This window comes from Panthera uncia, chromosome E3 (genome assembly GCF_023721935.1).
Source record: "Panthera uncia isolate 11264 chromosome E3, Puncia_PCG_1.0, whole genome shotgun sequence".
Taxonomy (NCBI): Eukaryota; Metazoa; Chordata; class Mammalia; order Carnivora; family Felidae; genus Panthera; species Panthera uncia.
In genome coordinates this window covers 24,563,707-24,585,587 of record NC_064815.1, presented here as the reverse complement: position 1 = coordinate 24,585,587, position 21,881 = coordinate 24,563,707, and the positions used below count along the sequence as shown (strand labels likewise).

Below are 21,881 nucleotides of genomic sequence, written 5' to 3'. Positions count from 1 at the left end.
CAAACTATATAAGCCAGGTAAATATGCTTTCCATACTTTTTCACCTAAGCCTCTCATTTATGTCCTGGATAAGGAAATCATTTTGATTCAAAGCATGCGCTTAAGTGAACACTACCTTCTCAGTCACACAAAACATGTCAATTAGAGATAGCATTTTAGAACAACAAAGAAATAAAGATGAATGATGGCAACCCGATGTTAGCAAGGTGTGAGCCTGGGTCTGGCACAAAGCAGGCAATGGATAAATATATGCTAAATAAACAAAAAAGTATATGTTGATTTTGAAACTGGCAAAATCCTTTAGGGTTGAAGAATTCTTTAAAAACATCATTAAGAACAACAAAGATGTTTAAATCCTTTTTCTCAGGAAATGTGCCACGCATTCATAACCAAATTATAGAGAAAAGGCTGGGGGTGCCTGGCTGGCTCAGTCAGTGGAGCAAAAGACTCTGGATTTTAGGATGGGGAGTGTGAGCCCCACAATGGGCATGGAGATTACTTTAAAAAATAAATAAATAAATAAATAAATAAATAAATAAATAAATAAAAGGAGAGAAAGCTGCATATATGTTTTACTAATTCTAATAGTAAAGACACAGAAATATGGAAGTCTGGCTGTAAGACATCTACCCTATCAACTCCTACCGTTATTATGTACCCCAAAGTAATATAAAGACTGAGAACAATGTAATGTATTTGTAAATTAGGAAAAATGGGGAGAAAAGATGCAACTGCTCATAAAAAAATCACACAATACATGTTTAATGCATACGTATGATTTGAAAAGACCCACAAATGTTATTACCTTTGGAGTTATATGGACTTTATCATTTAAAATCAGTAAAAAGCACTTTACAACAACTGATGGATAGTATTTTCCAATCTTCTCTCAGGCTGTGGTATCTAAACCTACCTCACGTGGAACATGGGGTCTCCTGAACTGGTTCATCCACAGCACGTGACAGTCTTTTGGAGCAGTAAATGACAAGACCGTAAATGGGCCTTGAAATGTATCCATTCACCAGCACCAGTGCTACCCAACATTAAGCAAACCCTTCTGAGCCAATCAGTGACAAGGATGGACAAATAGGAATACACAAACATGTTTCAGACCTTAAAGCATAGGCACCAATTACATGGGAATGTTAAATAACAGATACGTTAAGCAATGTTCCAGAACTGTGACTCCAAAACCAGTTTTCTATTCAACTTAATAGAAAAGAGATTTTTGAAGAGCTTGGCTCAGTTGGTGAAGTGTCTGACTCTTGATCTCGGGGTTGTGGATTCAAGACCCACAATGGGTGTAGAGATTAAAAATAACATCTTTAAAAAAAAAAAAAAAAATAGAAAAACTCTTTTTGAACAAAGGATCTAAGTGTATGATGAGATTTTCCAGATATCAAAGGAAAAATACCACATGTACACAGAGAATTTTTGGTTCCACAGGTCTTTCAGGACAAACCCACATGTGATTTCCGGGGTCATCTGGGGAAGTCAAGAACATCAGGGCACAATTCCGAATTGAGTTTACATAAGTAACAGATTTCATTGGGTGTTTATGTTCTTACCCGAGCTTCAAATTCTGATGTTTCTTCCACGTAACCAAGTCCCCCCTTTTGTAACCTTGTTGCAACTTCAATGAGATCACTACGAAGAAAGTTTAAAAGCTCCTGGTTGCCATCACAGGATTTTAGACCCAAATTTGGCTTCCGGGCCAGATGAATAGAATGAATAATGTCCTGGTACCTAGAAAAGTTGGAGTAGAGGGAAGGGGAAATAAAGGAACATTTCAAAACGGTCTATAAATTTCAACGACTTGAATGGCAGGTCTCATTTCTAGAAGACTTACTCAGACTGTTTTCATCTCTCCTGGGTGTTTCTTCAGACTCACGGTTTCTTGCACAAATTCTCAAATTTTTCTTACTCATTTTAAAAACACCTTTCTTTTATTCTGTATTTGATAATCCCAGTATCTGAAGTGGAGTGCTTTACCTGGCTCTCATTCACATTTCCTGGTCTGGTTTTGTTTTGACCTTTTTACCTTGAGTTTCTTGGATTTCTATCTGTGGAAATTCTTTGAGGCCTGGTTTGAAGCTTACTTCTCCACAAAGAATGTGCACTTGCTCATGTCAAGCTGCCAGGAATTGCTACCAACCTGAGATAACTTTAAGTCACCTGCCTGGAATTCCTTACAACATAGAAAAAAACATGAAACTGAGCAGAGACCCTACAGAAGGACCTTCAAGTTCACTCTCACACTACAGATTAACCTGCTGAAGTCCCAGCAGCAGACTCTCTTCTCTGTTGGCTTCTTACAACAAAATGAAAACTAAAGCTCAAGGTCATCTCCGTGGAGTTAGACTAAGTTTCCATTTCGTTCATTCCAAGCACTTTTAATATTATTTTCCTCTGAATACAACCTTCACTGTATCCCATGGGTTTTCTTACAAAGGATTTCCCTTTCCTTGCTTTCTAGAATTCCCTTTTATTTTCTTCTTTGATACGTTATCTAGGAATACATTTAATTTTCAGTTAAGATCCTTTGGTTATCTTTAAAGAATTTATTTCTAACTTTATCATAATCTGATCAGAGAATGTATCCTGAAATTACTTTTTAAAAAAATTTTTTAATGTTTATTTTTGAGACAGGGAGAGGGAGAGGGAGAGACAGAACATGAACGGGTAGGGGCACAGAGACGGAGACACAGAATCTGAAGCAGCCTCCAGGCTCTGAGCTGTGAGCACAGTGCCTGATGCCGGGCTTGAACTCACAAACTGTGAGATCATGACCTGAGCCAAAGTCAGACGCTTAACCAACTGAGCCACCTAGGCACCCCTTACATCTGTTGAGATTGCTTTTGTGGCTGAGTATATGATTATCTTTTATAAATGTTGATGGATATAACAAAAAACTTCACTTCTGTTTCCAGTTGGCCTGGTATCTATCATTTTGTTTTTAAATTCCTTTTTTATTGAGATAATTGAGTGCACACTCTATATCCTCCATCACTTATTTTCTTGAAAAGAGCATATACATTTTTGTTTTATAAATTTGAACCTCAAATGGTTTGTGATACATTATCCTATCCTTATCCCCTTGGCCATCCCAAAGGAAACTCAAATAACCACCAACAAAAGAACAGATAAATTAGATTCACAAAGATTACACAAATTCACAGAATCATATATAGAAAGGAAAATGATGGGAGTTCAGTTATAAAAATCACGGATGGAACCTGAAACTAGTATATTGTATATCAACTATACTTCACTTAAACACAATGATTTTTTAGTATAAGAATGCTAACTAAAAAACATTAAATCTCAAAGACCACATATGCTTGATAGCCTTTAAAAAGTTCAAAATCAGCAAAACAAGATAGGTGAGATTTTTTTTTAATGTTCAACAAAAGAAAAAAGTTTAAGTTTTGTTTTTAATTCCAACTATCAAAAATACTTTACCCAAACAGAAGGAAAGTCACAGAACTATATTCCTTTGTGATTCTATGTATTGACATTTTTCCTTGTCTTTCTTAATTTGCCTGGTCATATCTACATTAAAACACCATGATTCAGAATGCAATTTTAATCTCCACATTAAGTAGGAGACTAAAACTAGTATACTGTACCCACCATCACTCACAAAAGTCTGGAGAACTTGCAACGTACTGAATGGTATTTTCCTTCTCTCTTCAACCAAACCTAAATTTAACCATGAAAGCGTGCACTTGATACTAAAGGCAGCCTTAAGCCAAAACTTTGCCCTGTCTTTGACAGGAACAATGGCTAGAGCAGGACGGACACTAGCAAATCCCAGATGTAGACAGTTTTTGTTTTGAGGGGCTTTTTAAGACAGAATTCATATTAACATTAAACTCACCATTTTAAAGCATACACTTCAGTGGCTTTTATGTTGTGGAACCACCAAAACTACCTAATTCCGAGACTTCCATCACCTCAGGAAGAAATCCCACACCTGTGAGCAGTCACTCCCAATTCTCCCCGTCCCCCACCCACTGGAAAGCACCTGTATATTTTCTGTCTCTGTGGAGTTGTCTATTCTGAAAGTCTTACACAAACGAATCCTAAAACATGTGTCTGTTTACCTAGCTTCTTTGACTCCACCGTTTCAGCCATGTCGTAGCATGTACCAGTACTTTCTTTTGTCGCTCACTTTACGGCGATGCTACATTTTGTTCATCCGTCAGCTGAAGGACATTTAGGTTGTTTGCATTTTTTGGCTATTTTCAATATTGACAGAATACTTCCGAATGCCAACTGATGTGGCACTGACCTTGCAAAGATGCCTAACCACAATGAGGACCTCAGCTCGCTGCACGGCACACACTAATCAACAAATAACCCTGCCACCCTGTACGTACGTTAAAGTTTAAAAGCAGACTTTTCCAAATAAGCAGGAGTCAAGAAAATACCAAGCAACAAGGACATTAAAGGGTTACAGACACTTTTAAAAAATGTATTTTAATAGCTTTTATGAATAAACAAAGATCCCCTAAGATATTTAAATGCTGAAGAGAAGCCGTGAGGAGCAAGATGAAAGTCCTTACCTCTTCTCCAGTCTCTCTTTAAGCTGACTTTCTCTTATTCCCTGAGGGTGAAGGCAGTTTAGCAACTCATCCAGTTCCTTCTGACTATCACATAAAAACCTGTAAGGAGCAAAACAGACCTAGTGACTCTGAAAAACAATCAAATACTAAGAAAGAGATCTACAGAGATCTAGGGTTGTTGGTGGGAGTTGGGAGAGAATTCCAAACTTGCTCACAAGTAGAATAATTTACTATTTCCATGAAGTGTAATGTTAAGTTTACCCTAGAATATTGAAGCCAAGGTTTCCTACTAAAATAGACAAATTTTATAAAGTTAATAAGCACAGTTGTCACACACCTTCAAAAGAGTAAACTTATATACAAAACTAAAAGATAAAAGGTCATTAAACCAAAAGGTGGATCAGAGGTGGAACAGTTAATGCGATCACAAAGTGAAAGGGACCCTCTCAAAACCTAGCTCCCTGCCTGAAAGAGAACTGACACAAAAGATTATTACTATGTACACAATATTTTATTCTTTAATTAATAAAGATGAAAATCCTAAATCTATTCCCAGAATTAAAAGCACTGCCAACGTAATGTAAGATCTATTATAGAACATACACAGTTACTTTATAAGGGGGAAATAAAATTCCAAAGCTTAGAAAAAATATATTATTATCAAAAAAAAAAAAAAAAGTGTGCTTTTAAAGCAATGAGTTTACATATTCAAGAAATCAAAGTCATACAAAATGATCTTATTTAATAATCACTGGTATCACTATATTAAATATTTTCCTTCTTTTTCTTAATTTATTATCTTGGGAGAGAGTGTGAAGGTGTGCACACAGGCATGTGATCAGGGAAGGAGCAGAGGAGGAGGGAGAGAGAATCCCAAGCAGGCTCCACGCTGTCAGTGCGGAGCCTGACACAGGGCCCGATCTCACCAATCGAACTGTGAGATCATGACCTGACCCAAAATCAAGTCAGAAGCTCAACCGACTGAGCCACCTAGGTGTCCCTAAAATATTTTAACGTGAAAAAAGAAAAAAATAGAGCAACCAGACAAATGCTCACATTACCATAGATTCTGTCCTTGTTTGGGTATGGTGGTCTCCACAGCAACTTCTGCTGATGGGCCAGGTTGTACGTTCATGCTTACGTTTTTGCCTAGGTTTGCTTTCTTACCTAAAAAAAATGAAAACATTTGGTTGAATATAGTAAATACCCAATTCCTACTTTCAAACCTCAGTGGGACACAGTGCCAAAGCCAACAACTAATAACACAGATGCTGCGTATTGAATATAGCCAATGTACAGCAGGTGCTAGTTTCTCTTAAACACCTTATGTACAGCACATCATCTGAGATAATTGCTCTCTATGCAGCTGAACAGCTGCACAGTCCAAGGTTCAGAGTGTGGCAACTTAGAAAGGAATGGGAGCACTGAATAACTATCAAACAATTTACTTCTTGTACATCTGTAGTGAAGTAGAGACAACTGAAACATATAAAACCATAAACTTACCCCTGGAGGCTTCAAATGTCAAACATGATTAACTTTTTTGTAAACCAGCTCCTATCTACCATTAGGACATGAATACAGACAGATCTTAAGCCAAGGTGAAACCTGTACTAATACTCTCATGGCTCCTGTCCCTTGCTCCCATTCTGCCCTCTTTACCCTGCGGGCACTTTCCCTGCAATAGAACACATGACCCTGTAGTCTTGAGTCAAGTGACCCTGAAGTGACCTTGCCATGCCTGAATGAGGGAACATGAAGCAACAACATCCGCCAGGATGCGCTGGAAGTGAAGGGACTGATGTCCATCCTCTCTTGAGAGCTAGAACTACGGAAACCTGATTTCTAAAGACAGCCATTAAGCTTTTGAACATCATAAAATCAGTCTCTCCTCCTGCTGGAAACTCTCCCCCCAGATCTGAAGATCCGGACTTCACATTTACTGCTCTCACATACAACTGCCCTCATGTGGGTATTTACAAAGTTTACTAAAACTAGATCTTTCTAAGTACTACAATCTAACACTTAATACAATGCGCAATATGAAAATACCTGTGAAACTTTGAGCTATATATTAATTTCTTTAACAATTTTGAGTTTTAAGTTTGGGTTAAGAGTTTCTCTAAAATGAAGGAAAACTGCATTTTACAAAAATCTCTCCAAGAAATATAATGATCTAATATTTGAGAAGTAATTTGCATCAGGTCGTAGAAAGTAGAGCTAGAAGGAAGCTTGCAGATCATTTAACCCAGGGGTTCTCAACTGGGAGCCAGGCTGCCTCCCAGAAGCCATGTGGCAATGTCTAGGGACATATTTGGCTGTCACTATTGCATCTAGTCCACGGAGGCCAGGGATGCTGCTAAATATCCTACAATACACAGGAATGACCCCCAACTACAAAGAATTATCTCACCCAAAATGTCAGTAAGGTTGAGAAATCCTGACTTAACCTCACCATTTGGTTTCGTTCATTAAAAATTTTTTCTTTTAATTTCTTTCTTTAAATATTATACATATTATATATGTAAATGTTGTTATATATAATATATATTTAATATATACCTCAAGAAAAAAAGTGCCCCTCTGTATTTATTTTACAAACTGAATAGACCCGTGTAACTAGAACCCAGATCAAGAAAATGAACATCAGTATCCCTTTATGACCCTTTCTCCGTCACTTATTTTTAGTTATTTGCTGTTTCCCCTCACTAGAATTTTAGTTAAATGACATTCAGGACCTTATCTGTCTTGTTTGCTATCTTGTAGCAAAACATGAAAAGTTGGTTGGCACACACAAGATGCTCTATAAATACTGAATAAATAAGTTTTGGAAGATGTGTAACTGCCTTCTTAGCCCCTTCACCTCAATTCCAGCCATTAAGGTTCCTACAAAGAGACTTTTAAGGAACAAAGTTTGAAGACTACTTGTATAAAATCTAATACCCAAATATCCTAATATTCAAGCTCTTTTCACACTATACCTGGAACAAAATTGGTAATCATATGTTAGTTTCCTTCCTTCTTCCGTGCATTTCACATTCTCCCATCCCACTCAAATACATCTACCTAAGAAGACAATAAAGAATTCTTTCAAATGGAAAAAGTGACAGAGAAAATACAGTCCTTATTAATGACCCTACCCAAGCAAGGTAAAAGAACTGGTAGATATATACATACTTCGGGGACAGTAATCCTCATCAGGAGAGTCCGCACGGTCTTTGCGGTGATTGAATCGGTAGTCGATGCTGTCATGTACCCAGCCTTTTTCAATGAACAATCCTGGAACTTCATCTGAGAAGAGCCAGTACCTATAAATCACAACCATATATTAATAAGATAACGACAAATTATGAGCATGACTGTTAGTGGAGATGATCACACAATATCACTGAGAATTCAGATAGATACAAATGATAAAGTAAGGCACAGAATACCAACATTTTTGAAATTTGAGATTCACAGCTGTAATTTTTATAACTTCTAATATTTCTGTTTAGGTTCCACACAATGTACACAGGCAAAATGTATCACTATTTTTAATAAACTCTATTTGAATTACATTTCGCAAATCACAATAATTTAAGTTTCATATTTGTAGTATCTTCAAGAACAGGGTCATGTCTTACTTAACTTTGTAACTAGCATGTGGCACAGAAAATATTCAATAAATGTGTGAAGAGCAATTGTTTCTGACATCCATAAATAGGGAAGCCTGTCTATTCTTGGTACTTTAGGCAGTTTCATAACTAGGAACAATATAACAGCTCTAGAAGATAACAAAAATTAAGTTTAGTAACTTACCTGTTATGGTTTCGATCTGTACCAATAGGAGTCCTGCGCATGACCAGCTTTGCCTTGGCAATTCCTTCCTGGAAAGCCTTCTCGGCAGCTGCTTTGTGCTTTCGTATTCGTTCTTCTTCAGCTTCACGTTCTAGTTTCACTGTTACAGATAAAAAGAATCAACTAGATTTTTTCCCCTAATAAATTCCATCCTTACAAATTAAGTAGAATACAGAGTAGAAAGTATAAAGTCGATTTTCCATCAAACCTTATTAGTTTCCTTCTCCTGATTCTGATCTGTTATAAGAAATGATGTGCTATAAGGCTGGTTGCCCTATGTCCTTTGAATTCTCATGATACCGCAACCACCGACTCAATGCAAAATCTTTTCTCTTCAAAATCTAACTTCTTACTAATTTTAATAATCAAATTAGATTAATTCTATTAATAATTTAAAATGGAACATTAAAACAGTCCCTAAAGGGAATTAATTGATCCTCAAAATTATGAGAATGAATAAAACCAGAATAGTTATTTTGAAAACATATTTTGGTACTGAGGAAGCTGATTATTATTCAGCTTATTAGCCTGGTGACAAGCAAAAAGAACTGAGAAATCAAGGGCGGGCAGGCAAGCACTTATGGATAATAATCATCACTGCATACTGAATACCATTCGGGGGTTGGTTATTCAGCAAGTTACTACTGTTACAGATGAAAAAAAAGAAGTTTTACTCAATTTATTCCCGATCATTCATCCACCCAGAAATTTCTCTCAACAACAAAAGCAGCTCAGTAATCTTGTCTTTTTAGTTTTTCTATAACTATCACAAATTTTGAAACAGTAAGTATACAGTGCTGCTATTTACAAGGCCAGAATTTGTAACACTGATCTTCTAATAATGACAGCCTCTACAGTATGATAAGAATCTGGAAAACACATCAATCTACAGGCGTTACTTTAGACAAGACAAATCTCAGTTATTTAAAACCAACATGATACTTGTTACCTTTAACAAAGTTTGCTCTCCTAAATGGAACTATGTTTGCAACAAGGATTACAGTAAATATAAGTACAAAGGTAATGATAAAAACAGTAATGGCTTCATCACAATACAAGTTCTTTCTCCTATGGCCACAAATAAACAAAAAACTCAGGGCGAGTCATAAAAAGAAGACCAAATTTAGTTTCAGAGGCTATAGAACTGAAGGAGACACTGAAAGACCTGAATTCTAATTCAAGTACTGGCCTTGGCAAAATATTAACAGGCTTTGTCCCTTATTTCTCTACATCAATTAAGAGTGCCATAAATAGATAAATAAATAAATATATATATATATATATCAACTGCCTTTCCTCTGTCCTGTGTTAAGATAAATATAACACACAGAAAGAAACACTTCAAAAACCCAAGAAGAGGGGCGCCAGGGTGGCGGTTTAAGCATCCGACTTTTTTTTTAATGCTTATTTTTGAGAGAGAGAGAGAGAGAGAGAGAGAGAGCGCGCGCGAGCACGTGAATGAGGGAGGGGCAGAGAGAGGGAGACACAGAATCTGAAGCAGGCTCCAGGCGCTGAGCTGTCAGCACAGAGCCTGACTTGGGGCTTGAAATCGTGGACCATGAGCTCATGACCTCAGCCAAAGTCGGGACACTTAACCTACTGAGCCACCCAGGCACCTCATGACTCTTGATTTTAGCTCAGATCATTATCTCATGGTTGGTGAGTTCTAGCCCAGCATTGGGCTCCATGCTGACAGTGCTGAGCCTGCTTGGGATTCTCCTTCCCTCTCTCTCTGCCCCTCCCTCAATTGCCCAGGCTCTACCTCTCTCAAAATAAATAAACTTAAAAAAAGAGGGGGGTGCATGGGTAGCTCAGTCAGTTAAGCATCCAACTTCAGCTCAGGTCATGATTTCATGGTTCATTAGTTCGAGCTCCATGTTGGGCTCTGTGCTGACAGCTCAGAGCCTGGAGCCTGGTTTAGATTCTGTGTCTCCCTCTTTCTCTGTCCCTCCCCTGTTCACACTCTGTCTCTCTCAAAAATTAACTAAAATTTTTTTTTTAACTTAAAAAACCATTAAAAAGAAAACTCAAGAAGAAATCATTACATTTCTGGTGAAACACAGCTAAAGTGTGATTACATATATATATACACACACACACACACACACACATGTATACATACATGTATATAATAGTTATATATATACAATTATTACATATATAATATTACATACATATACACAATGACTATATATATAACTTTAAAACTGGAAAGTACACACATATAAATGCAATGTGTGTATCTATACATGTATATATATATACACATATATGTGTGTGTGTATATATATGTAAAAACATTCCAGCGGCCTTACTTAGTATAAACTAAAACCTGTTTTTGGTTTTTTTTTTTTAGGTTTTCTTTATTTACTTATTTTGACAGAGCACAAGCAGAGGAAAGGCAGAGAGAAAGGAAGAATCCCAAGCAGAATCTGTGCTGCCAGCACAGAGCCCAATGTGGGGCTCAAACTCACAAAATGTGAGATCATGACCTGAGCTGAAATCAAGAATCAGATGCTTAACCGACTGAGCCAGTCAGGAGCCCTTAAAATCTGTTTTAAAAGAAGTATTACATATACATGAAAGAACTACTGAAGTTATTTCTATGTATCTAATTCTTAGTATCCAACTTTGACAAATAAATGGTTTTTACCATCTTCGTTTCACAAGCTGGAAACTTTCCTAAGGTTGGTGATACTGTAACAGCGATCAAAATAGCTTAAAAATCAAAAAACCCCAATAAACATAGCAGGTTTACTGTGGGTAACAGCAACTATGAAACTTATTTTGTGTACATCATAAGACTGAGCAAATAAGTATACACTGATATTGATGGATACACTAAGGTTCTCATGATGTTATAAGAAGGGAGATACAAATACAGAATGAGGGATGGCAAACCGGAACCCTTGGGTGTCAAAATTTAGGAATAAATTTAACAAAGTACAAAAGGTATACTTTGAAAACTACAAAATATTTGTTGAAAGAAAGTAATGATCTAAATAAAGAAAGCATCTGATATTCATGGATCAGAAGACAAAATATCATTAAGAGAGCAATACTCAAAACTGACCTATCTACAGGGACCTATCTACAGTCAGTTGAGCGTCAGGCTTCAGCTCAGGTCACGATCTCACAGTTCAGGAGTTTGTGTCCTGCACTGGGCTCGCTGCTGTCAGTGCAGAGTCTGCTTCAATCCTCTGCACGCCCCCCCCCCCCCCCCCCCCCGCTCCTTCCCTGCTTGTATTCTCTCTCAAAAATAAAACATTTTTAAAAATTTGTTTTTTTAACGTTTATTTATTTCTGAGAGAGAGACAGAGCATGAGTGGGGGAGGGTCAGAGAGAGAGGGAGACACAGAATCCGAAGCAGGCTCCAGGCTCTGAGCTGTCAGCACACAGCCCGACGCGGGGCTCGAACTCACAAACCACGAGATCGTGACCTGACCCGAAGTCGGTCACTCAACCGACTGAGCCACCCAGGCACCCCAGAAAGAAAACATTTTTTTTTTTTATTAATTTTTTTTTTTTAATGTTTATTTATTTTTGAGACAGAGAGAGATAGAGCATGAACGGGGGAGGGTCACAGTGAGAGGGAGACACAGAATCTGAAACAGGCTCCAGGCTCTGAGCTGTCAGCACAGAGCCTGACGCGGGGCTCGAACCCACGGACCGTGAGATCATGACCTGAGCCGAAGTCGGACGCTTAACCGACCAAGCCACCCAGGCGCCCCAAGAAAACATTTTTTAAAAAAAGGAACTGAGGGGTGCCTGGGTGGCTCAGTCGGTTGAGCGTCCGACTTCGGCTCAGGTCACGATCTCACAGTCCGTGAGTTCGAGCCCCGCGTCAGGCTCTGGGCTGATGGCTCAGAGCCTGGAGCCTGCTTCCAATTCTGTGTCTCCCTCTCTCTCTGCCCCTCCCCCGTTCATGCTCTGTCTCTCTCTGTCTCAAAAATAAATAAATGTTAAAAAAAATTAAAAAAAAAAAAAAAAAAAAGGAACTGATAAGGGCGCCTGGGTGGCTCAGTTGGTTGAGCAACTTCGGCTCAGGTCATGATCTCGCGGTTTTTGAGTTCGAGCCCCGCATCGGGCTCTGTGCTGACAGCTCAGAGCCTGGAGCCTGCTTCCAATTCTGTGTCTCCTTCTCTCTCTGCCCCTCCCCCACTTGTGCTCTGTCCCTCTCTCAAAAATAAATGTAAAAAAAAATTTTTTTTAAAGGAACTGATCTATAGATTCAACACAATCTCTATCAGAATCCTAGCTGCTTTCTTTGCAGAAAGTAACTGATTCTAAAACCACGGTGGAATAAGGGACCCAGAACATATAAAACGATCTTGAAAAAGAACAAATTAGAAAATTCACACTTCTCCAATTCCGAACTTATTACGAAGCAACAAGAATCTAGACAGAACTTATTACAAAGCAATAAGAATTTAGACACCGTGGTACTGGTGCTAAGGACAGACAGATCAATACAACAGAACTGAGAGTCCGGAAATAAAAACAACGTGTCTATAGTCAAATGATGTGGTTTTTTTTTAAGTTTATTCATTTATTTTGAGAGAGCACAAGTGAGAGCAAGAGTGAGGGAGGGCAGAGAGAATTAGAATCCCAAGCAGGCTCCACACTGTCAGCACAGAGCCAACCCGGAGCTTGAACTCACAAACAGTGAGATCATGAACTGAGCCAAAATCAAGAGTTGGATGCTGTAGCCAACTGAACCACCAAGGTGTTCCACAGTCAAATGATTTTTGACAAGGGTATCAAAATCATTCAGTGGGGAAAGAGCAGTCATTTGAATAAATGATATTACACCACATGCAAAAGAATAAGGTTGGGTCCCTACCCTCATACCATATACAAAAATTAACTCAGAATGAACCAAAGACCTAAATGTAAGAGTTAAAGACCTTGGATTTGGCAACAGATTCTTAGATATGACACTAAAACTAAGAACAACCAAAGAAAAAATAGATAAATTGGACTTTCAAACTTAAAATTTGGGCTTCAAAGGATACTATCAAGAAAGTAAAAAGACAACACAAAAGCTGGGTGAAAATATCTGCAGATCATAGATCTGATAAGGGATTTATATCTAGAAAATATAAAGATCTCATGGGCGCCTGGGTGGCGCAGTCGGTTAAGCGTCCGACTTCAGCCAGGTCACGATCTCGCAGTCCGTGAGTTCGAGCCCCGCGTCAAGGCTCTGGGCTGATGGCTCGGAGCCTGGAGCCTGGAGCCTGGAGCCTGTTTCCGATTCTGTGTCTCCCTCTCTCTCTGCCCCTCCCCCGTTCATGCTCTGTCTCTCTCTGTCCCAAAAAAATAAATAAAAAACGTTGAAAAAAAAAAAAATTAAAAAAAAAAAAAGATCTCTTACAATTTAATAATAAAAAGACAACCCAATTTGAAAACGGACAAAAGATTGGAATATTCCTGCAAAGAAACACAAATGACCAAGAGGCACATATGGAGATGCCTGATATCATTAGTCATCAAGGAAACGCATATCAAAACCACAGTGACATACTAATTCACAACCACTAGAATCAAGGAGTCATTTAATAACAAGTGTTGTTGATGCAGAAAAATTAGAATTCTCGTACACTACAGGTACATCTGTATGTAAAATTGTGCACCCACTTTGGAAAATGTCTAGCAGTTCCTCCAAATAGTTGAGGATAGCGAACATATGACCCAGCAATTCAATTCTGATATATACCTAAGAGAAACGACAACGTCCACACAAGAACTTATATACCAATGCTTATAGCAGTCTTCATAGTAGCCAAAAGGTGGAAACAAATCAAACATCCATCAACTAATGAATGGATAAACAAAATGTGGTATATCCAAACAACGGAGTATCATTCAGCCATAAAAGAAATGAAAACTGATAACTACCACAACATGGATGAACCCTGACAACATTATGCTGAGTGAAAGAAACCAGACATAAAAGACCATGCATTCATTATAGGATTTCATTTATATATGTCAGAAAAGGTAAGTCTGGATGGACAGGGTGATGATAGCTAAAGAGTATAGGGTTTCTTTCTGAGATGAGTATGTTCTAAAATTATGATGAAAGTTACACATATAAGGGGGAGGGGGTGCCAGGGTGGTTCAGTTGGTTAAGTGTCCGACTCTTGGTTTCAGCTCAGGTCATGATCTCAGTTTGTGAGTTTCAGCCCCACGTCGGGCTCTGTGCTGACAATGCAGAGACTGTTTGGGATTCTCTCTCTCCTCCTCTCTCTGACCCTCCCCTACTCGCACTCTCTCTCTCTCAAGATAAACTTTCAAGTTTATTAAAAAAACACTCAGGACGCCTGGGTGGCTCAGTCGGTTAAACATCCGACTCAGCTCAGGTCATGATCTCGTGGTTCAGGAGTTCGAGCCCCATGTCCGGCTGGTGCCTGCTTCAGATTCTGTGTCCCCTCTCTCTCTGCCCCTACCCCTCCCCTGCTGGCAATCTGTATCTTTCTCAAAAATAAAAGAAAACATTAATAAAAAAAATTTAACACATTAAAAAAAACAACTGCGAGTTATTCACTTAATGGACAAGTTGTATGGTATGTGAACTATTTAATAAAGCTGTTTACAAAAATGTTCAAGTGTGCCTGGGTGGCTCAGTCGGCTTAGCATCTGACTTTGGCTCAGATCATGATTTCATGGTTCGTGAGTTCAAGCCCCACAATGGGCTCACTGCTGTCGGTGCAGAGCCTGCTTCAGTTCCTCTGTTTCCCTCCCCCCTCTACCCCACCCCTGCTCACAAGCATGGGTGCTCTCTCTCTCTCTCTCTCAAAATACTGAACATTAAAAAAAATGTTCAGGTTTGACAGAGTTATCAAAGTCCCAAATTTTTACATTCTTAAACCTTAACAAGGGAAAGATTAATACCTGAGTTGGCAACTGTGCTGAGGGCTTCAAAGACCCTGCCATTCAATTGTTGTAACAATCTTAACAAGCATGTTAAGGGAACTGAGGCATGAATAAGTAACTTGCCCAAAGGGAATACAGCTAAGTCAGAGGTAAGGTCTGAAACCAGGCCAGCGATTCCCAAGTTATAGGTTATTTCCACTATGGCCATTTGTGATTTTGGTCCTTTACTAAATCCAGAAAAGATGCCAATGTCACATTAATCTCAAACCATCCCTCACTGCAGAATGCCAGGATGAACACGCCTGCCAGAATATTGCCTAAGCGGGGTCTGGGTTACTGCATACAGAAATAACCGAACAACTGTGACAGAGAGAGACTGTACCCTGGCAATTTCCTTCCTTCTACTACCTTCTAAAGGGTTTCCCTTCTGCTCCCAACACAAGGCTTTCTTTACCTTTCATTTCTCTCTCCTGGATCTCCCGCTCCTTCTTGGCCTGGATGGCGAGCAGCCGCCTGCTCTTCACCGCGCTAATCATGTCTTCAGCTCCCACATCTACCTGGGGTTCAAACTTCACAACCTCTTTTTTCCTATCAGTTTTGCCCAGCCCATTCTCCTCTTTTCCATTTTCCTTGTTTCTGGCTTCCATTTCTTTCCTTTTCTGTTTCTCTGCTCTCTTCTTATCATTCTCCTCCTTCAGTACAGCAAGCCGCTCTTTCCACAACTCTGCAGACATCTGCTGTCTGGTTTCCACGTGGTCTTGCACCGAGTACGTCATGAGGATGCGGTGGCAGAGGGCCGTCAAGATCTGGAGCTTCTCTTCTGATGTCAGTTCAAAAAACTCCGAGGTCTCCAGCTTCTCTAGGAACTCATCTTGTACTTCATTATCCTCAAATGGTGCTGAATCTTTATTGTCGTCCGTGTCTGAGCCCTCGCTTTCTTCCTGAACGTCAGATTTGCGCAAGCAGAGCCGCACCAGCTCCGAGACAGAATGTAGGGTCAGAGGGATTTCTGACAGCTTCATTCCCAATTCACCATAGTCTTCTGCTATTTCATCTTGCAATAAGGTCTGTAAGAGGATGACCAACACTCTATTCAGATATAAAAAGCCACCTTTTTCTGCACTCAAGGCTTCCATGAGGGACACAGCAGTAATAGGATACTGAGCATCTGGTAAGAGGAGCCCAGAGTAACAGCTCAGGAACTCCACCACCATGGCCACGTCCCCAAACAGTGTGTTGGGCAGCCCTTCGGGGGTATCCACCAACCTAAACGCCGGAAGGCTTTTGCCAGTTAACTCTTGGTCCTCGTACCTCTTCTGCTTTTCTAGTTTCTCAAGCATTTCTTTCTCTCTCCTCTCCTTGGCTTTCTCCTTCAACTTTTCTTTCAGCTCCTCTCGTTTCTTTTTCAAATATTCTTTGCGCTGCTCTTCAGACATAGAGGCCCACCGCTTTTTATGTTCTAGAAGCTCGAAGCGTTTTTGAACAATACTTCGCAGCTCTTCTGGGAGACGAGCTCTGTCTTCACTGGAGAGCAGACGAGCTGTTTTGGAGATAACACAGGACAGGGCACTCTTCTTGTCCTCCCTGTCTTTGTTTTCTTTGTAGTAGGCAATAAGGTGTAGGGCAGCAGGAGGCAGATGTTTATGGGGTTTACTAGAAGACCTGGGTGTACCCCCAGAATTCCGTGGGGCTCGGGTCATCTTCTGAGTGCCTTTGGCCATATCCAACAAAGTCATCTGCTTCATTTTGGTTTTAGGAGTCTTCAAGCCCTTTTTAGGAGATTTGGAATTACCTGTGGATTTCTGTCCATTAAGGATGCCTTTGCTTCTACCCTTCACTTTCAAAGGTTTGTCACTATGCTTCCCTGATTTCTTGGCAGGTGGGCCTTTCTTAGGAATGTGAAAGTTGGCGTGTAGCTTGTTGGGTGACATCATCTTCATCACTTCTTCCAGATGTTCTTCTGGAGACTTGGAATTCTTTGAGTTCTTCACTTTGAGTGGTGAGCCATTCAAGGATTTCTTCAAATGTACGTGACACCATAACTTGGGATTTAGTGGTGAACTCAGAGAAGAGTTGTCTGTCTTGGATTTTTTTGAAGGCTTCCTATCTGGGGATCCAGTATTCTTCCTCTTAGTAGAAGGGTTGAGAGTCATGTACTAGAATTTAAGGACAGGAGCAAAATTAATTTTAAAAACTAATTTAAAGAAGCAACACTTAAGCATCATAAAGGCCCTCTTCCCTAGCTATCCAGGTAAAGATACATATTCATTTCTGTTCAAAGACACCATGTCCATAAACAAAGACATGAATGTTAGTTGATGTTTTGGCCCTATCAATACAAAACTGATAGCCAGACTTAAAAATCTATACTCTTAAACATTTTTGCTATGTAGCTATATGTGTTCTGTTTATATATGGTGCTAGCAATTCTTAGATATTTTAATGACATCTGTGAGCCCTTTCCCCAGAAGCAACATGATAATTCTGCATTCTATTTCAGAATCCATCTGTGGATCCCAGACCGAGGATACCTGATTTAGATAATGGCAACATCTAAAGACTTAATAAAGTATTACTCTGGATTTCTTATCCTTTAAACCTCTGTTCCCACTAGGAACATTCTATGCTTTTAAGTAGAAAAATTTAAGTATTTTTGTCTAAATGCAGAAGCAGATTTTCTTACTTACAATACCACAACAAAAATCACTGCTCATAAACAGGGAGCCCTCCCGCCCCTGGTTCCTCACACTCCACTTTGTCCTGTCGCCACACATCGAGAACTCATTCCCATGAATACATTACTAACTATAAGCCCTCTATATTCTCAACCTCGTACAATCCCCTCATGTCCTTCAAATTCACTCCCTCTAGTAGCCCAACTCTGCAATCCTTTAATCCCTGCCAGGACCTTAAATCCATTAGTTCTACCAAACTTTCTGCACACTCGCTTCCTTGTTCTTCTTACCCACATTAAATTCCGGTCAGTTGCTATAATCAATCTTGCATGAACCTCTGGTTCCCTGGCCTCTCTGCTCTACTACACCTACTTCCCCGGCCCATACATGTTCAGCTTACACAGGCATGGAATTAAAGATACAAACGCAGTGTGTGGTCTCACTTTAAATTCAGAACCAGGTACCTCAAATGCATCCTGAATACCACCCTTAATATATTCCTTATCGATTTAACATATTCCTTTAGTCCATTCACTTCCCTCTCCCCTGGACACATATCTATCTCCTATCTCCTCAAACCACCATATCCCCTTCACAGAGAATTAGTTAATAGGTTAGAACCCAGTCAACTTGTCATAATACCATGGTTTCTGTTTAACAGTGGATTTAAAAAAAAAAAGCTGTGGATTTTCAAACTTTAAATTTTTTTTTTTTAACATTTATTCATTTTTGAGAGTGAGAGACCGAGCATGAGCGGGGGAGGGGCAGACAGAGAGGGAGACACAGAATCCGAAGCAGGCTCCAGGCTCTGAGCTGTCAGCACAGAGCCTGAGTGGGGCCCAAACTCACGAACCGTGAAATCATGACCTGAGCTGCAGTTGGACGCTTAACCGACTGAGCCACCCAGACGCCCTGTTTAAAGAATGTAATTACAAAGAAAAAAGCTTGGCAGCTAAACCGTAAACTAAATGAAATAATAACCAAGCAAAGTAAAAGAGCCACTTTCAAAAAAATTCTAGTGACTAGGAGAAAGATTAGAAAACCTTTAGAATATTTGATTTCTGTTACCAAAAAGCAACTAAGCACAGAGGGCACTCAGAGACCTGAGCCTAACTCAAAGTTTCTGAGTGGGAAGGACGAACTTGACAGAAGCTGCATATAGACAGCAGCCTGGAGGCAGCTGGTAAGACAGGCCCACAGGAGAGGAGACTGCAGGTGAGGAAGCAGCTAAACACTATGGAACATGAAATGATGAGCTCCTTTAAAAAGGCGAGAAGGAAGTGCTACAAGGAGTACACCCCAGAGATGATAGGAAAGAACACCCATGCTCTTGTCAGGAGTAAACAGGTACGGTAAAATTTAATAAGCTGTACTGCAACACCAGGTAAGATTTAAACATTATGGATCTAATCACCAGAGAAACAAACTCACAGAACCAAGGCAGCACAAGTAGGAGAAATATGGTCTGCAATGAATGAGTGGACTACACCTAACATCCTCCTTTTGATTAAGTCCCCAGCTTCAAGGATTTTATTTTTTTAAGTAATCTCTACACCCAACATGGGTTTAAACTCACAACCCCAAGATCAAAAGTCGCACACTCCACCAACTGAGCCAGCCAGGCGCCCCAAGTCTCCAACTTTTGCCTTTTACGGACAACAGGCAATTACAGATTATTGTTCCTCTAGCGGGCTGTTTTTGTTGCCTGACTAAAACTATAAGTTTTGTTCCCCAATTATCATCCTCCATATCAGCTGACAAAGAGGTTTCATAGTTTATAGAACATAAACAATATCTATCTGTAACTCAGGGGATATTTTCTCCAGAAGCAGAATTTCCCAGTCCTAGTTCCCCAGAACTAGATTTCAAAATGTTAACAAGAGTGAGCAAAGATAGCTTATGTGAGACTCCACTCTCCGCTTGGACAGTAATAGTACCAATACTCCAAAGACCACCCTACAAATCATAGACTAAGGCCCAAAACTACTCTGGCAGGAACTAAAGACAAATGTGTTAACTAAAGACAAGTTAACCATCCTCTTCAACCAGCCTTGGAAAATCTTCAGAGTATAGACATAACAGATGGATACTTTTTCTAATGCTCAGGATAACAGGCTATATTTAAAGTCATTCTAAAATGAAATTTATCACTAAAAAGGAGACTAGCGTGAGACTATGTTTCATTTTTACCATTTCAAATAGGTATCATTTAATAGGGCCTATTATAATTTGGCCACTTCTTAATTTACTGATTACTTTTCTATTTAAAAAGTCACTCAAATGTTCATAAGGTTCTTTAAATTTCTTCTATTTAGAAGCATTATACTATGCAGAATTGATGTAAGAGCTGGGATGGCTTAGCCATGAGAGGGTCCAGCAACCCATTTATTTTTATTTATAAGGTGTGTTTTTTGGCCAAATCACACCATATAATTTTTTTTCTTAAAAATGAAAGAAATTAACTCACCCAACCCCCTCCCAACAGGCCGGCTCCCCGCGTGAGCAGTCCTTCAGTAACTGGATCATCTCAGCATAGGGCATGCTGGGCAGTCACAGCCACATGGGAGCCGGCATGGCTGGACTCAGGGGGATCTGAAAAAGTATAAAACCACTTATGTGCTAAGGGTCTCCCTATCCCCCATTCAGCATAAGTAATCTACCAGAATAGTGCACAGAGAGGGAGAAAAGAATGGACACCCAGAATAGCAGAATTACAGGTTTTAGGCAAGGCCCTTTCTAAGTGCTAAACAGGAACGCAATACTGATGAATGTCTCACAATGTGAAAGCCTTTAAGAAAAAGTGTATACAATTCTATACCTGCTCCCTGTCAAGTGAAACAAACCACCACCCCAAATAAGAAAATCTATTAAATAAGATAAAAATGAAGAAACTTTATTTATAGCAGCTCACTCTGATGCTAAATTTAACTTGATAGTAAGTGGCCAAGAGCCCTGCACTGGAAAACTCCAGCAATCTGTATTCTAACATTTACTTCTCTCTACATTCACCCCAGGAGCTGCGGTAGGAGTTTCAAGGTAACACTCACACAATGGGCTCACCTCAATCTCTAGATGTCTTTATCAGGAAATGTGCAAAATAGGTTACCATAAAATAGTCTTAAGTACTTCTAAAGTTAACTTATTTTTAAAGTGCTTCTGCTCTAGTCTCTAACTCAAACAGAAAATTCCAAAGGCAAATTTAAAGAAAAACATCAAAACCCTGAACATTTACTTGAAACATTAATTAGGAGAGATAAGAAACATCTTTAAAAATATATAATGTCATTAAGTAATGAGACAAAATTAAATTACATCAGGTGCCTTTTGATATAATTCACTCTAAGAGGCACACAACATCAATTTTGTGGTATCTCCACCAAAAACCCATAACCTGAATGTAATTATATGGAAATAACCCTGAATTGAGAAGAAGCATCATATAAAAATAACTGGCCTGTATCCTTATAAAATGTCAAAAGTTTCTGAAAGACAAAGAAAAGCTGAGAGACTGCTCCAGATCAGAGGAGACCTCAGTCTCCTAACAAGTCACAAAACAAGGAAACATAATACATGATACTACACTGGAGCCTGTGAAAACAAAAACAAAATTTAGCTAAGAAGACAATATTGGGACAAATTTCAAAACATGTGTAAGAACTGCAGATAACAGTATTGTTTCAATGCTAATTTCCTGATTTTGATACCTGTACTATACTTATGTTAGAAAATAGCCTTGTCAGGGCACCTGGGTGGTTCAGTCAGTTAAAAGTCCAACTTCGGCTCAGGTCATGATCTCACAGTTGGTGAGTTTGAGCCCCGCATCGGGCTCCGTGCTGACAGCTCAGAGCCTGGAGCCTGCTTTGGATTCTGTGTCTCCCTCTCTCACTCTCTCTCCCCCTCCCTCCCCCTCCCTCAAATAAAT

General features: G+C 39.4%; 1 protein-coding gene across 1 annotated transcript in view; it reads right to left on the bottom strand.

Annotated features, from left to right (window-relative positions):
- BAZ1B (bromodomain adjacent to zinc finger domain 1B) overlaps window positions 1-21,881 on the bottom strand; it is a 72,583-nt gene that overhangs the window by 18,542 nt on the left and 32,160 nt on the right. Inside the window, exons 7-12 of the mRNA XM_049639200.1 lie at window positions 15,739-17,440; window positions 8,370-8,508; window positions 7,746-7,876; window positions 5,630-5,735; window positions 4,569-4,667; window positions 1,569-1,746 (exon numbers count right to left, since the gene is read on the bottom strand). Coding sequence (XP_049495157.1) covers window positions 1,569-1,746; window positions 4,569-4,667; window positions 5,630-5,735; window positions 7,746-7,876; window positions 8,370-8,508; window positions 15,739-17,440 — 2,355 coding nt within the window. The remainder of the gene's footprint in view (window positions 1-1,568; window positions 1,747-4,568; window positions 4,668-5,629; window positions 5,736-7,745; window positions 7,877-8,369; window positions 8,509-15,738; window positions 17,441-21,881) is intronic.